Raw genomic sequence first — 14,168 nt, forward strand, 5'->3', positions numbered from 1 at the left:
TATATTTTTTTCTTATAGATGAGTATGTATACTACTATCTATTAAACAAACTCAACTAAAAACTGAAAACATAATTACAAACAGAAAAACATAAAATGCTTATGCTGTATTTTTATATAAATTCTTTTTTCAAAAATATATTTTAATAGTATTTTCTAATTTTAGGTTTTTATTATTTTCAAAAACAGTTGTCATAACTAATGAAGGAGAATGATTTTTTTGTAGTGAGAATCCAATGATTAGTGGTAATTTATTCTTCTGTCTCTATACTTTTTTTTTCTCATCCTATAAGACCTTCTTATTACATAAACTTTTGAGAATATATTTGGATTGTTTTTGTTTTCAAATATGTGAAGCTGTTATCTTTTTTAATTTATACATTAGGTATGTTTTTTGTAAAGAATATATTATGGTTTAAGTATTCTAAAATTATATTTTAAATTTTAAATCATATAATTTAAAATATTTTTAAATTACATTATCTATTTCAAATCTGAATTATGAACCTCAAGTTCACTTGCTTCCTTCTTTTGCTTCATTCTTTATTCTCTTCGTGATTCTTTATGTTTTTGTGGTCCTTCCGGTGTTAACTTTTGCACTGATTCCTTTGTTGGTGGTCAGTTATATTTTTCATCTTTTTTATTTGACATTAAAGTATAAGTGTTTAAGTATGTTTCATCGTTAATGTTGCATTTCGAATTGTTAGGAAACAAATTGGACGTTGAAAACAAGTTTAAAAGGTTAATGCATTTTAAAATTCAATTGACAAAATTATTAAATTTTAAAATTTGATTAAAAAAAATTACTAAATTTCAAAATTAATTGGATTTCCAAATTTGTTTTAAGAAGTTATTTGATTTCAAAATTTAGTCTAGGAAGTCACTATATTTCAAAATCTAGTTAAGTTAATCAATAGATTTTGAAATCTGGTTAAGGTACTCGATGAATTTTCAAATTTGGTATATTAGATTTAATTTGTTAGATTTATTTTAATAATTTGTTAAGGTATTATTATTAGTGTCATTAATCAATGAAGTGATGAAGTCATAAGAAAACACTAGAAAAGAGGAGTTTGGATAGTGTTTTGAAATTCTTTTCGCAACATAGTGTTTGATAAATGTGAATGAGTAGTGTTTAGACGCTAGATTTCATAGGAAATGTTTAGGCAGATTTCACATAAAGAATCATGTATAGCTTTAAATTATAGTGATAGAAGGAAGTGTGAGGTTTTTTTAAAAAAAAAAACTTTAAGTACTTCACGTTTGAATAAAAGTGTATTCACACACATGTTTTAGTTCATATAATCATCGTCTAATGAATATATGAAAATAGATAATTTAAACAACTTGTTCAGATGCTATCTTTTTATAATGAAAGCAAAAAGATATTTAATAGAACAAAACAATAAACACAAGACTTTTATATTGGTTTGCTCCAATTGAGTTACGTCTAGTCTCTTCCAAAAACTCTTGAGAGGTTCCATTTGTCTTTATTCACTACTCTTGATAAAACTATACCGGTTATCCGACTCGCTACCTGCACAAATACCCGTTTAGAAAATACCTGCATATTTTAAAATACCCGCAGGTACCCGCAGATACCCATAAAAATTAAAAAAAAAAATTATTACATTTTTAAAATAAAATTTAAATATATATATATATATATATATATATATATATATAATATAATTTAAATTAAATTAAATATAAATTAAAATTTAATTAAAAATATATATAAATTATTTTTTTATTTTTTACGGATAACGAATATTTACGGGTCAGATAGTATTAAAACACCCACTACCCGTTATCTGTGGATAGTGACTATCCGTCGCAGATTTTATCCGTGAATACTCGTGTTTGCAAAGTGTTTTGTCATCCCTACTTAGTATATGAACAAACCAAGAAAATTTTATTATGCATACTCGTATACTTACATATTTTTTGCTATTTTATGAAATATTTTGGTACGGTAAATCCTTTGTTAGATTTATTATAACGTGAGTGTCTTGGGTAGAATAACTAAAATGAGTTTGTTACGTGGTTGTTTTAAGGAAAAAATATTATGGTTATGTTTTTTTGTTTAAGTGTTAGTTAAAAGAGTAATAACATGACGATATACTTTTATATTCATTTGATATAAAAATATAAATTTTTGTATTAAAAAAAAAGAGTAAAAAATAAGAAATAATAGTATCAAATAAATGTAAAAAAATTAGGTGTGTCAAAATATCATTACTCTTTTAAATATTATTGAAAAATGCTTATTCTATGTAACTCGGTAAAAGATTAAAAACTATTAAGATATTTTCCTGTTATAATCACAATTACTAGACTATATTATTATTGCCTTAAAAATATACCATTTTACAGTAAATTATATTTTATATTTTAAACTTTAATTCTGATTTGTATTTTACTTTCTTCTTATACATAAGAGTCTTTTTAGAAATTCATATGTTCTTTGTTACTTTATTCTTTTCAATTAATTTCCTTCGCAAGAAAATATACAACTCTCCTCATATTATCTCTTCTATTAATTATATTTAATTTTTTATTAAATCATTACTTTTATGGAAGAAGACTTACTAACATACATTAACTATTCAGGTGAAAAATAATTAAGTAGAAAAGGCGAGAAGATGAATCACAATAAATATTAAATCTAATACCAATGGTTAAAAAATATATTGTTACTAAATACTTTTTTTGTATCTAGAATTTAAAATTATACACTTTTAAGTAATCAGTCCTTTCCTGTGTTTTTATAGTTTCAATTTCTTTTAAAAAATATTAGCCAAACAAAATATAGTTTGGTATAAAACATTTAAAATTTCTATAAAAAATAATTATCTAGCAAAATTTTCTCATCCAGATATAACAATTTCATTCTGCAGAGAAGCTCAGAAGTCACCTAAAAGAACAGCTTCTAGCAACCATTGTCAACATGTTTGACTTTCAACTCATTATCAGGCGGCGTGCCAAATCAGCATGCAATGCATGGCCACCCTGCATCAAGCATACATCAATCGCATTAAAAATCATTCACAACACGGATCTAGAGCATAATTCAAATCACTAATACCACGCTTTGTTTTGTACATAATCAACAAAAGAAACACTAACAAATATTTCGAAGTCATCGATTGTGACAGTGAGAGTAAAATTGACAAACGAAAACAATACTTTGATGAGAGAACCAAAGGCACACACACCTTGTAAGCTACGATGTGTGCTACTGGGAGTCCTTGATTCCCCGATTGAGCAACCAGCGAGAGATCACCAATGAGGTCTAAGATCTTGTGACGACATGGTTCATCTCTGAAATGCAGAGGTGGATTCAACCAACCTTTACTGGCACTGCAAAAGAATATGGTACCAATTATAAGTGAATAACATAGAAGCTAAGAAGCACAATTGGCAGCATGGAAATCATCCATGCTTGAAGCAAGTATATACCTGCATACAATGGCATTCTCTAGAGAACCTCCTTTGATAAGTCCAGCATTGCGCATAGGCTCAATCTGCAAGAAATTTTAATCCAGGGTATCCAATGTTAGTTGCATACTATCAAACATATCAACTACTAGTCGTTAAAGAAAATAACTACTTAAAGAGAAAAAGTGTTTAAGAGTTCTTAACTTGGATCTCACTGTTTATTTATGTCCATTATACAAGCACAAACACCCTCACACATATAAGGATGTGAAGCTTAAGGAAAAAGAGAAAAATAAAAAAGGAACCCCTAGATACTGGGTTACATATATAGATATAACACAAAAATGGCTTTTCGGTTAGAAGATAATATAAACTACTCCAACACTCACCTTCAAGCTGGAATATACAAATTATATTTTCCAAGCTTGGAACATATAAATTGAATTTGAACTCATCTAAAGCATTTTATCAAAATGTCTGCAAGTTGATCAATGAAGCAAACAAACACGCAAATCTCCTTGGACAACAACTTTTCTATGACAAAAATGTGAGTAAATTTCTGTGTTTTGTCCTCTAACGAAACACAGGGTAGGAAGCAATGTAAAGAGCTCTTTGATTATCACAATTGATTATCATTTGTTGATTTCCACAAAACTTCAGTTCTTGGAGACACTGTTTTATCCGCACCGCACAAGTTCACAAGTCAGTAATTCTTTTCCAAGCAACAACATTCCCTATATTCAACTTCAACACTCGATCAAGCAACAACATTCTGTTCTTGCATTTCCAAATGAAAACACAACATATCCTACAAGAGACCCAACTCAATCAGCATCACAACATTCAAATATTTAGGTAATTTCCTTATCTTCATATAGTAGACCTTGTCCTAGACCCCTAGTGAGGTAGCTAAGAATGTGAAGTACAACATTCCAGTGATCAATGCAAGGAGCTTGCATAAATTGACTCACCACACTAGTAGCAAAAGACAAGTGAGGCCAAGTAACAGTAAGATAAATAAGTTTCTCCACAAATCTTTTGTATCTCTCTGGATTTGAGATGGTCTCACTATTCTGCTATTTGGATTCATAGGACTATCCATGCGTTTACAATATAAAAGTCATGTTTCTTTCAACATATCCAACACATACTTCCTTTGAAAAACCACAACACCTTCTTTCGAGTTAGGCCCTTCCATGCCTAGGAAGTAGTTAAGTCTCCTAAGATCCTTGGTTTGAAAGTGTTTGCAAAAATGAAGGCTTTTCAGCTGAGTAATTTTCATAGCATCATTTCCTTTAATAAGTATATCACCAACATACACAATTAGATAAACACATTTTCCTAGAGATGTATGACAGTAAAAGAGCAAATGTGATAGGTTTCTTGGTGACAAGAAACCAAGACTCTCCTCTGTTTAGACGACAGAACACACAATACAAACACTTACAGCAGAAAGACCTAGTATTATCATGTGGGTATCACAGAAAATGTTCAAAAACATCCAAGGGAACAATCTCCCTTCTCACAGGTACAAACCTGTTCACTACAAAGATACAAAATAACATGTCTGTCCCAGACACCCGCTCTCCTTAAAACGGAAAACCTCCTAAGGAAACCCCAACTGCCTAACCATTTCCCCAAACCCTTTGTAATTTTTTCCCTTCCTTCTCACGTAAACTTTCATAGTTCTATCAATACTCTGAGTCTTCAACAACCTTGTCCTCAAGGTGAAAGTCAGGGAATTGGTCCCTTATAGTCACCTCATCCTCCCATGTAGCTTCTTCTGACCCCCACCCCCCCCCCCCCCCCCGGACTTGTGGTACTGATTCCCCTAACACCTTGTGAGATTGGCCCCATAACTTACAAGTCTTCTGGTAGCTCTTTCTCAGCCAGTTGTGCCCCTACCACTATTTTTGAGTTGGGATACATGGAAAAGGGGATGGATGCAAGTTGTCTTTGGCAGATGCAAGTTGTCTTTGGCAGCTGTAATCGAAAGGCCACGGGTCCTACTTGTTTGAGCACTTGGAAAGGACCATAGTACTTGGCTGCTAGTTTCGAGCGTAACCTGATTAGCATGGATGCTTGTCTATGTGGCATGATCTTCAAAAACACCCACTCTCCCACCTTAATCAAAGATGGCCTTCGTTTCCTGTTGGCAAAATTCACCATATGCTCTTATGCCCTAGTGAGGTGATACTTTAGTTGTTTAAGGGCTTCATCCCTGCTTTGAAGCTCTTGTGCCACCACCTCTACTGTAGTTTCTCTCGACATGAAGTAGGCTAAGGACGGAAGAGCTCTCCCGTATACCACTTTGAAAGGAATGCATTTGGCTGCCCCTTGAAAACTAGTGTTATAGCATTATTCCACCCAAGGTAGAACGTAACTCCAACTCTTAGGCTACTAGGAGCAAAAACATCTTGAGTATGTTTCCAAAGTTCTATTCACAACCTCCGTTTTGCCATCGGTTTCAGATGGTAGGCTGTGCTTTTCAGTTTAGTGCCCTGAAGTCTAAAAAATTCCTTCTAGAATAAACTTAGAAAAGTGGAATCCCTATCACTGACTATAGATGAGGGAATGCCATGAAGTTTCACCACCTCCTTCACAAAAACTTCGCAATGGATTTGGCCGAATAAGGATGCTTGATGGGAATAAAATGTCCATATTTGCTGAGCCTATCTACCACCACCAACACTGCTTCATAACCATTAGATTTGGGAAAACTCACAATAAAATCCAAACTTATTTCCTCCCATATGGCTTGCAGAATAGGCAAGTGTTGCAGCAACCCTTATAGGGACGAGGCTAGGTATTTGTGCTGCTGGCACACCATACAAGCGGCCACAAAATCTGTGACAACCTTTTTCATTCCCACCCAATACAAGGACCGAGCCACCTTCCTATAAGTTTTGAATACTTGAGAGTGTCCCCCTATGGGAGTAACATGGTATTCAACTATCAATTTCAAATATCCAGTTCACCTTAATATGAAATGTTCAAGTTCCACGTACAAGTAACATCTTACACCTTAAGCAGGTTGTCCACTATATGATATATGGTAGTAGAAACAAACCAACATGTTAATAACTAGATTATAAATGGAAAAACTGCAGAACTAACCTCCTCATAAATGCAGAAGGTTCTTGACAAAGCTATCTCCATGGAATAAACCAAATTATCCAAGGGGTAAGTAGAAAACCATTGGCGGCCAATAACAGGTGCCTGCAAAAGGAAGATGTGTTTGTCCATTATTCAATGCAAAACCTACCAAAGGTTAAAAAAGTAGACATGTGGCCTTATTGTATAATAAAAATCACTTCCATGTAAATATTAACATATTTGTAACCTAGCATTATTTGGGAACAAGATACATGCAATTGCTTTAATTTGTTGTGGATATACAATTGACAGCACATAAAGCACATAGCCACAATCTCGATAAACTCATTGAAAAGTATTTCTTGGAGAAGAATATGGAGGTAAAATGAACCAAAGAGTTAAAATCAACTCATACACCCCTGCTTTTGGAAAAGTTAGATGACAGAGATTCTTAAAAGTAGTGGTGGATAAACTGATTTTAACTTATAGGAGAGAAATCTCTAAATGGCATGCCAAGAAATCTTTTATGATCTCAACCCAATGTATCGTTAACCTATCTTTACCTGCGGATAATCGATGCCATAAGTTATTTGAACCGCTGGAGAAGGAAATGCAGCGACAAAAGAATCATTTCTCCAAGCACACACCGGTTCATTCACATGTGGTGCCATTTTCTCAACACTATTGCCATCAAGGTCAGTGGCCACCGCTAAACCAACTTCTTCCACTGCTTCCACCCATTCCCTTGCTGACCCATCAAATATAGGAATCTGTATGAGAAACGACTGAAACTAATAATTTTCTAATACAAACTATTCATTACAATACAAGAAATCAATAAACAGGAATGGAAGGGAGGAAAGAAAATTTATTCACAAATATTTTGCACGAAATCCTGTAACAATTTTATGATGAAGCAGAGCAAAGGAGCATATCCAGTAAACCTAAAATGAATCCATTAGTTTCATACCTACCTTGATATATTTCATTAATATTTATTAAGGGGATTAATTTATCTTTTAATCTAGAAACGTGAATTGCCAATAAGTTAATTTTTATTAGGGAGCCTCAAACCCACACCTATCCCTCCCTCCGATTCACTTTTTTCTACTAAGCCAACTTTATATCCTTTCAGGATTCATTTTAACGATTTTTCAATATTTCAATGTTTCAACAACGAACTTAACAGGCTATTCATCTTCTTTCCATGGAACCAAACAATGCTTCCAGAACGTTACCTCGGCGTCGATCTCTTTATCATCAAAACCCTCAATCTCAATCCTGCAGTTATCAACACCCGAAGCCTCCAAAGCCGAAAGCAAATGCTCCACGGTTCGAATTCGGAACCCGTCCTTGCTCAGAGAGGTGCACCGCGGCGAGACCTGAGCGAACTCGACGGCGGCGGGAATCGAACGGCAACGAAATTCGAAGTACCTGCCTCGGGAAGCGAGCTCCGGCCACAGCCTCACCGACGAAACCTTCCCCGAGTGCAGACCCACGCCGTTCCTCTCTACGCATCCCGTTAGGGTTTGCTGAAGACGCCCCGTCTGCAAAAGCGCGTGGAAGAGGTTAGTGTAACAGAAACTACGTTTGTGGATCGTTGAAGCATTTGGGACCAAACAGTAATAAGAAACATTAACACGAACAGGTTTCCATGACACAAGTTTTGATGACTTGAGTGCGATGGAGACTGACATTTTTACTTCTGTACGTCAAAATCTCACTTATATGGTCCAAATTTGTCTTCACTCACAGTCTCCATTTTCATATTTACACTGGTTTTAAATTACTTGAGGTAAACTTTGTTATGATAAAAAAAAGTAATAAAAGTATTATTATACTAATAAATGTAATTAATTATATTTTTAGTTCTTAAATTATAATATGATTTTGAAATTTGTTTTTATTAAAAAAAATTATTTTGTTTTAAAAATAAATAAACAGATTGTAAGTAGAAGTAATTTCATTAGAATTGTAAGTAGAAATAATTTTATAAGTAATAGGATCAAATATATTACGTCTAGTACTGGAAAAATAAATTGATAGGAAAAATATGCTGATGAAATTTAATATCTCTAAAAATAAAATTTTTCTTTAGTTATTTAAAACTGGTATCATCAATAAAAACCAAAAAGGTGTTCGCGTGGAGAGAGAGAACACAGCAGGGGCTTCCATGGTTCAGGGCACCAGCATCAGCAAATGACAGATCGATGGTGCAGAGAGAAAGAGAGATCCAGAGAAGCAGAGGAAGAAGAAGAAGAAAGCGGAAGGAGGTATGTAAAAGATAGTGTATATAATGAACAAAATAACAGTGACCTGATTTGAAAGCAAGTAAATGGATGGTTTACAATGACATGTTCTTATTGAAAGCTGTAAATCCCATATTAAGAGGATGCAGCTCCACTATGTCCAAAGAATGTAAGATAGAAACACTAAATTACAAAAATATTTCAAATTAAAACATACACTTAAGCTCGTTGGTCAAAAATATTTTCATTCACAATTTCTATATCTCTTAACATTTAGTGAATGAGTCATTTACTTCAAAGAAGTTTGAAAAATCAATTTTGAACCAGTCATCTGATTCTATATTTGAAAAATCAAGGTTTTTCAAAATGTCTATATCTTTGTCAGACTCAGAAATAGGAATGTCATTCAGAAATGGCTTGTCCAATGTCCCTGTGCTTGTCTTGTTGGTGTCCGCCTTATTTGTTTGATCACTTTGTGGCTCAATAGGAGAAATAACATGATTGTCTTCTGTGTAAACTGTTTGTTTTACAGGTTGAACCATAACTTTATTGGTTGAAATTAGGTTGTAACCAGGGACTATGGCCTCTCCATTACTTGCTGCAGCAGGACAAATCTCAGTGGGCTGGGATATATGATAAGGTAAAGGCAAGTGTGTATCACATTCATTGGATATGGGGAGTGTTCCAGAAACTGAATTAGTTGAAATTGGTGATCCCCTGAGAGCATAATTCCCTATCAATGACTGAGTTGTTACTGAAGAGGATCCAGAATCTACTTTGTTGCTAGAAGATGGTAGTAATGTGTTTATACCTAGATACGAGGATAAAGTATGTAAGAAAGTAATTAATTGCATCTGAAAATTGTGTATACTTTTTGCAGAAGAATAAAGAATTATATACCTTGGACTTGATGTTTCCTACCAGATGGTCTACCACGCGGTTTCTTTGCAACTTTACAACCATCTATTGTTGAGGTATCTTTTCTCTTTTGACCATCTATTATTGAAGTATCTTTTCTCTTTTGTTGAAACATTGTGATCCTAGGTGATGACAGGTTTATATTGTCCACGAGTGTTGGTGTCACTGACATTGTGTTTTGCATAGGGAAATCGGTGCCAGTAGACACAACTAAAACAAGTAGAAAAAATTAAATCAATAGGTTAAAGATGGAAAGAATTCAAATGAAAAAAAAATCAACAAACCCATATTGTAATTCATTAACTAAACAAAATGTTTACCTGGAATATTTCTATTAGAATTTTGCATTGGATTTACTGGAAGATTTCTATTATTTTGCATTGAAGGAAGAATCTCATAATTTTGTATTATGGTTGCGGCATTGGACAAGGGTGATGATCTTACATTGAAACTATCCAAAACATTTTGTAGGTCTTGCAATAACATTTGTGTTTTGTGTTTCTCTTGCATCAACATGACATTTTGTTTAGCCAAAAGTACGTTCTGTTTCTTTGTAAATATATATTGATCCACAATTCCCTCCAAACTCAGCAAATTCTTTGACACCAAGAAAACAAGAATTGACCAGAAAAGTGAAAAATTAAGAACTTCAGTTCAATTGTCAAAAATATTTAGAAAAATAATAACAACAAAAAGATTGAAAGATTAATGCGGCAACCTCGTTTACGGGTGAATCAACAAAGAGTGTCGAAGCTTCGTTGCGAAAGGTGGCCCGGGTTTGGGAGAATTGATTGCGATATAGATATCGATCTACAATAAAGGCAATCAGAGACTCAAAAACATTACTTCTCGCACAAGTCATCATCTTTAGATGCGTTCAACAACAATCGATTTCCAAGAAAAACTATCAAATCCAATCAAATACTAGAAAAGTATCTGAATCACGATCAAATACTCAAATCACAACTTTTTATCCCTCTAAATGAAACTTTCGGAAGAGAAAATGAACCCTCAAGCCAAAATGAACCCTCTAAATGAAACTTTAGGAGGAGAAAATAAAGAGTACTGTAAGAGAGAATCTAATAGATTTAAAAGGAGGGGGAAATCTAAAAAAATTCAAATTTATAATAATAAGAATAATAGTTTCTCAATTTCACACGTAATCTTTAATTTTTATATCTATTTTAGTAACAACCTGCTAGATTTTATTTTATCTATTAAGTAATCAAATAAAATTATTTTACAAATATTTACATTTGAAAACTAAAAGATATTATTATTTTTAAATAGATTGACTCGATGTATTAAACTCTGGTAAACTTCTGCCACTTGCGTTTAAAATACTACACTTTTAAAAATATACAATTTATAATAATAAGAATATTCAATTAAAGTTTCCATATTTAACAACCTCCTAGATTTTATCTTATCTTTTAAGTAGTCAAATAAAATTATTTTACAAATATTTACATTAGATATTATTACATTTTTAAATAGACCGACTTAACTAGAACTATTAAACTCTGCTAAACTTTCACTACTTGGCGTTTAAAATAGTACATTTTCAAAAATATACAATTTAAAAAAACATTATAAAAATATTAAAATAATATAATTTTAAAAATTTATTTTTTGTAACATTGATAAATTAAAGACCTGACAATGTTTTATGTTACTCTTTTTAGGCCTTTCAACACACAAAAATTGATTTAAATTGGGATGTTATAGCATATGAGATTCTGGTAATAGATAATTATGTTTTAAATGGATTCTCTGATGCTTAAAGTCATTGTTCTGTAGCTTCCTGAACCTAGGCATTGTTTTACAACTTTAAACATTTCTTTTACCTGTTGAGAAGTTGTAGTTTCCTTGTATGAAAAGATATTGTATTTTAAAAAGAACAAGAACTTTTCAAATATCCTTCTAGACATAGTATCTTGGAGGATCCAAAAAGATATTGTATTTTTTTTTTCAATCATAGGGATTTTGTTCCTTGATAACATGATGGCTAAAAAAAAGGAAAAAAATATTCTTTTTGAAATTAAACTTTATTATTCTTTTTATATTTATTTCAAAAGTTAAAAAATCTAAAAAAATGGATTCTTAAGTCATTGTTTTGTAGCTTCCTGAACCTAGGCATTGTTTTGCAACTTTAAAGATTTCTTTTACCGGTTGAGAAGTTGTAGTTTTCTTGTATGAATAAGATCTGTTCAAATATCCTTGTAGACATTGTATCTTGGAGGATCCAAAAAGATATTGTATTTTTTTTTTTCAGTTTTTTTTCTCAATAGGGATTTTGTTCCTTCATAAGAGGATGGCTAAAAAATGAAAAGAAAAAAAAAATTCTTTTTGAAATTAAACTTTTTTATTCTTTTTTATATTTATTTCAAAAGTTAAAAAACAAAAAAAAAATCCTTTGACTTAAGTTCATTATATCCTTTAAAGAGAGAACCAGACGAAGAAGAAGAAAGGGTGTGTAAAAGATAGTGTGTATTATTTCTGTATGTTTTTCTGTAAAACTGAAAAGAAGAAACGGGATTTGTCAAAAATCCCCAAACCCTAACAAAAGATGGTTGCTCTTAAGGATCAATAAAGTCAAAACAGAGAACATTAATATTAGGATAACCTATAAACACAACAACAATAGCCCTATAGGACTAAATTTATGTCTATAAGAAAGCAGACCGGAAGCATATCACAAGGTATCGAAAACCACAAAATCAGAATAAGCAAGCACTTTATTATAAAGAATTTCATATGCAAATTTATCATCTAAAATGGGGATAGGAATCCGATTCATGAGAAAAACAACAGTACAGATACAATCTCCCAGTAAATTCAAAAGAATGTGAGATGGAAACACTAAATTACAAAATATTTCAAATTAAAGCATACACCTAAGCTGGTTGGTCAAAAACATTTTGATTCACAATTTTTATATCTTTTAACATTCAGTGATTGAGTCGTTTACTTCAGAGAAGTTTGAAAAATCAATTTTGGACCAGCAATCTGATTCTATATTTGAAAAATCAAGGTTTGTCCAAATGTCTATGTCCTTGTCAGACTCAGAAGTAGGAATGTCATTCAGAAGTGGCTTGTCCAATGTCCCTCCTGTACTTGTCTTGTTGGTGTCCGCCTTATTTGTTTGATCACTCTGTGGTCCAATGGGAGAAATAACCTGATTGTCTTCTGTGTAAACCGTTTGTTTTACAGGTTGAACCATGACTTTATTGGTTGAAATTAGGTTGTAACCAGGGACAGTGACCTCTCCATTACTTGCTGCAGCAGGACAAATCTCACTGGACTGGGATATATGATAAGGTAAGGGCAAGTGTGTATCACATTGACTGGATACGGGGAGTGTTCCAAAAACTGAATTAGTTGAAATTGGTGATCCCCTGTGAGCATAATTCCCTACCAATGACTGAGTTGTTACTGAAGAAGATCTAGAATCTACTTTGTTACTAGGAGATGGTAGCAATGTGTTTATACCTAGATATGAGGATAAAGTATGTAAGAACGTAATTGATTGCTTCTGAAAATTGTGAATACTTTTTGCAGAAGAATAAAGAATTATATACCTTGGACTTGATTTTTCCTACCAGATGGTCTACCACGCGGTTTCTTTGCAACTTTACAACCATCTATTGTTGACGTATCTTTTCTCTTTTGTTGAAACATTGTGATCCTAGGTGATGACAGGTTTATATTGTCCATGAGTCTAGGTGTCACTGACATTGTGTTTTGCATAGGGAAATCGGTGACCGTAGACACAACTAAAACAAGTAGAAAAAATACAATAGGTTAAAGATGGAAATAATTCAAATGATACTAAACAAATCAACAAACCCATATTGAATTTATTAACTAACCAAAATGTTTACCTGGAATATTTCTATTAGAATTTTGCATTAGATTTCCTGGAAGATTTCTATTATTTTGCATTGAAGGAAGACCCGCATAATTTTGTATTATGCTTGCAACATTAGACAAGTGTGATGATCTTGCATTGAAACTGTCCAAAACATTTTGTAGGTCTTGCAACAACATCTGTGTTTTGTGTTTCTCTTCCATCAACATGACGTTTTGTTTATGCAACAATATGTTTTGTTTCTTCGTAAATATGTACTGATCCACAATCCCCTCCAAACTAAGCAAATTCTTTGACACCAAAAAATCAAGAATTGACGTGAGCAAATCTTTGACACAAAAAAGTCAAGAATTGATGAGAAATGTGAAAAAATTAAGAACCCCATTTCATTTGTCAAAATTAAAAAAAAATAACAACAAAAAGACTGAAAGATTAATGTGAGTAACCTCGTTTACGGGTGAATCGACAAAGAGTGTTGAAGCTTCGTTGCGAAAAGTAGTCCGCGTTTGGGAGAATTGATTGCGATATAGATATCGATCCACAATGAAGGCAATCAAAGACTCTGGAACATTACCCCTCGCACAAGTCATCCTC

At 32.6% G+C, this 14,168-nt stretch overlaps 1 protein-coding gene across 2 annotated transcripts; it reads right to left on the bottom strand.

Moving 5' to 3' along the window:
- Positions 1–2,628: 2,628 nt before the first annotated feature.
- LOC124824191 (putative UDP-3-O-acyl-N-acetylglucosamine deacetylase 1, mitochondrial) lies at positions 2,629–8,262 on the bottom strand. 2 transcript variants are annotated; one of them, XM_047296578.2, is made up of 7 exons: positions 8,183–8,262; positions 7,775–8,083; positions 7,100–7,306; positions 6,558–6,659; positions 3,462–3,526; positions 3,218–3,362; positions 2,629–3,011 (listed from the first exon to the last, which is right to left on the bottom strand). In XM_047296578.2, the coding sequence occupies exons 1-7, from the start codon at positions 8,231–8,233 to the stop codon at positions 2,961–2,963; spliced, it is 930 nt and encodes a 309-aa protein (XP_047152534.1). In that variant the 5' UTR covers positions 8,234–8,262; the 3' UTR covers positions 2,629–2,960. The 2 variants fall into 2 exon arrangements, with proteins under 2 accessions (XP_047152534.1, XP_087964378.1); XM_088108252.1 differs by having other exon boundaries at positions 7,775–8,233.
- Between the last annotated feature and the right edge of the window lie 5,906 nt (positions 8,263–14,168).

Source organism: Vigna umbellata, chromosome 3 (assembly GCF_029865625.1).
Source record: "Vigna umbellata cultivar VRB3 chromosome 3, Vumbellata_1.0, whole genome shotgun sequence".
Classification (NCBI taxonomy): domain Eukaryota; kingdom Viridiplantae; phylum Streptophyta; class Magnoliopsida; order Fabales; family Fabaceae; genus Vigna; species Vigna umbellata.

What these genes read in the sequence shown, in the direction of transcription:
- LOC124824191 (XM_088108252.1), bottom strand. Translation starts at nt 8,233, where the DNA reads ATGTCAGTCTCCATCGCACTCAAGTCATCAAAACTTGTGTCATGGAAA. An exon ending in CCTTCTGCATTTATGAGGAG is followed by an intron (nt 3,527 to 6,557) that starts GTTAGTTCTGCA and finishes AATTTCTTGCAG; the next exon opens with ATTGAGCCTATGCGCAATGC. An exon ending in CACACATCGTAGCTTACAAG is followed by an intron (nt 3,012 to 3,217) that starts GTGTGTGTGCCT and finishes TGCTTGATGCAG; the next exon opens with GGTGGCCATGCATTGCATGC.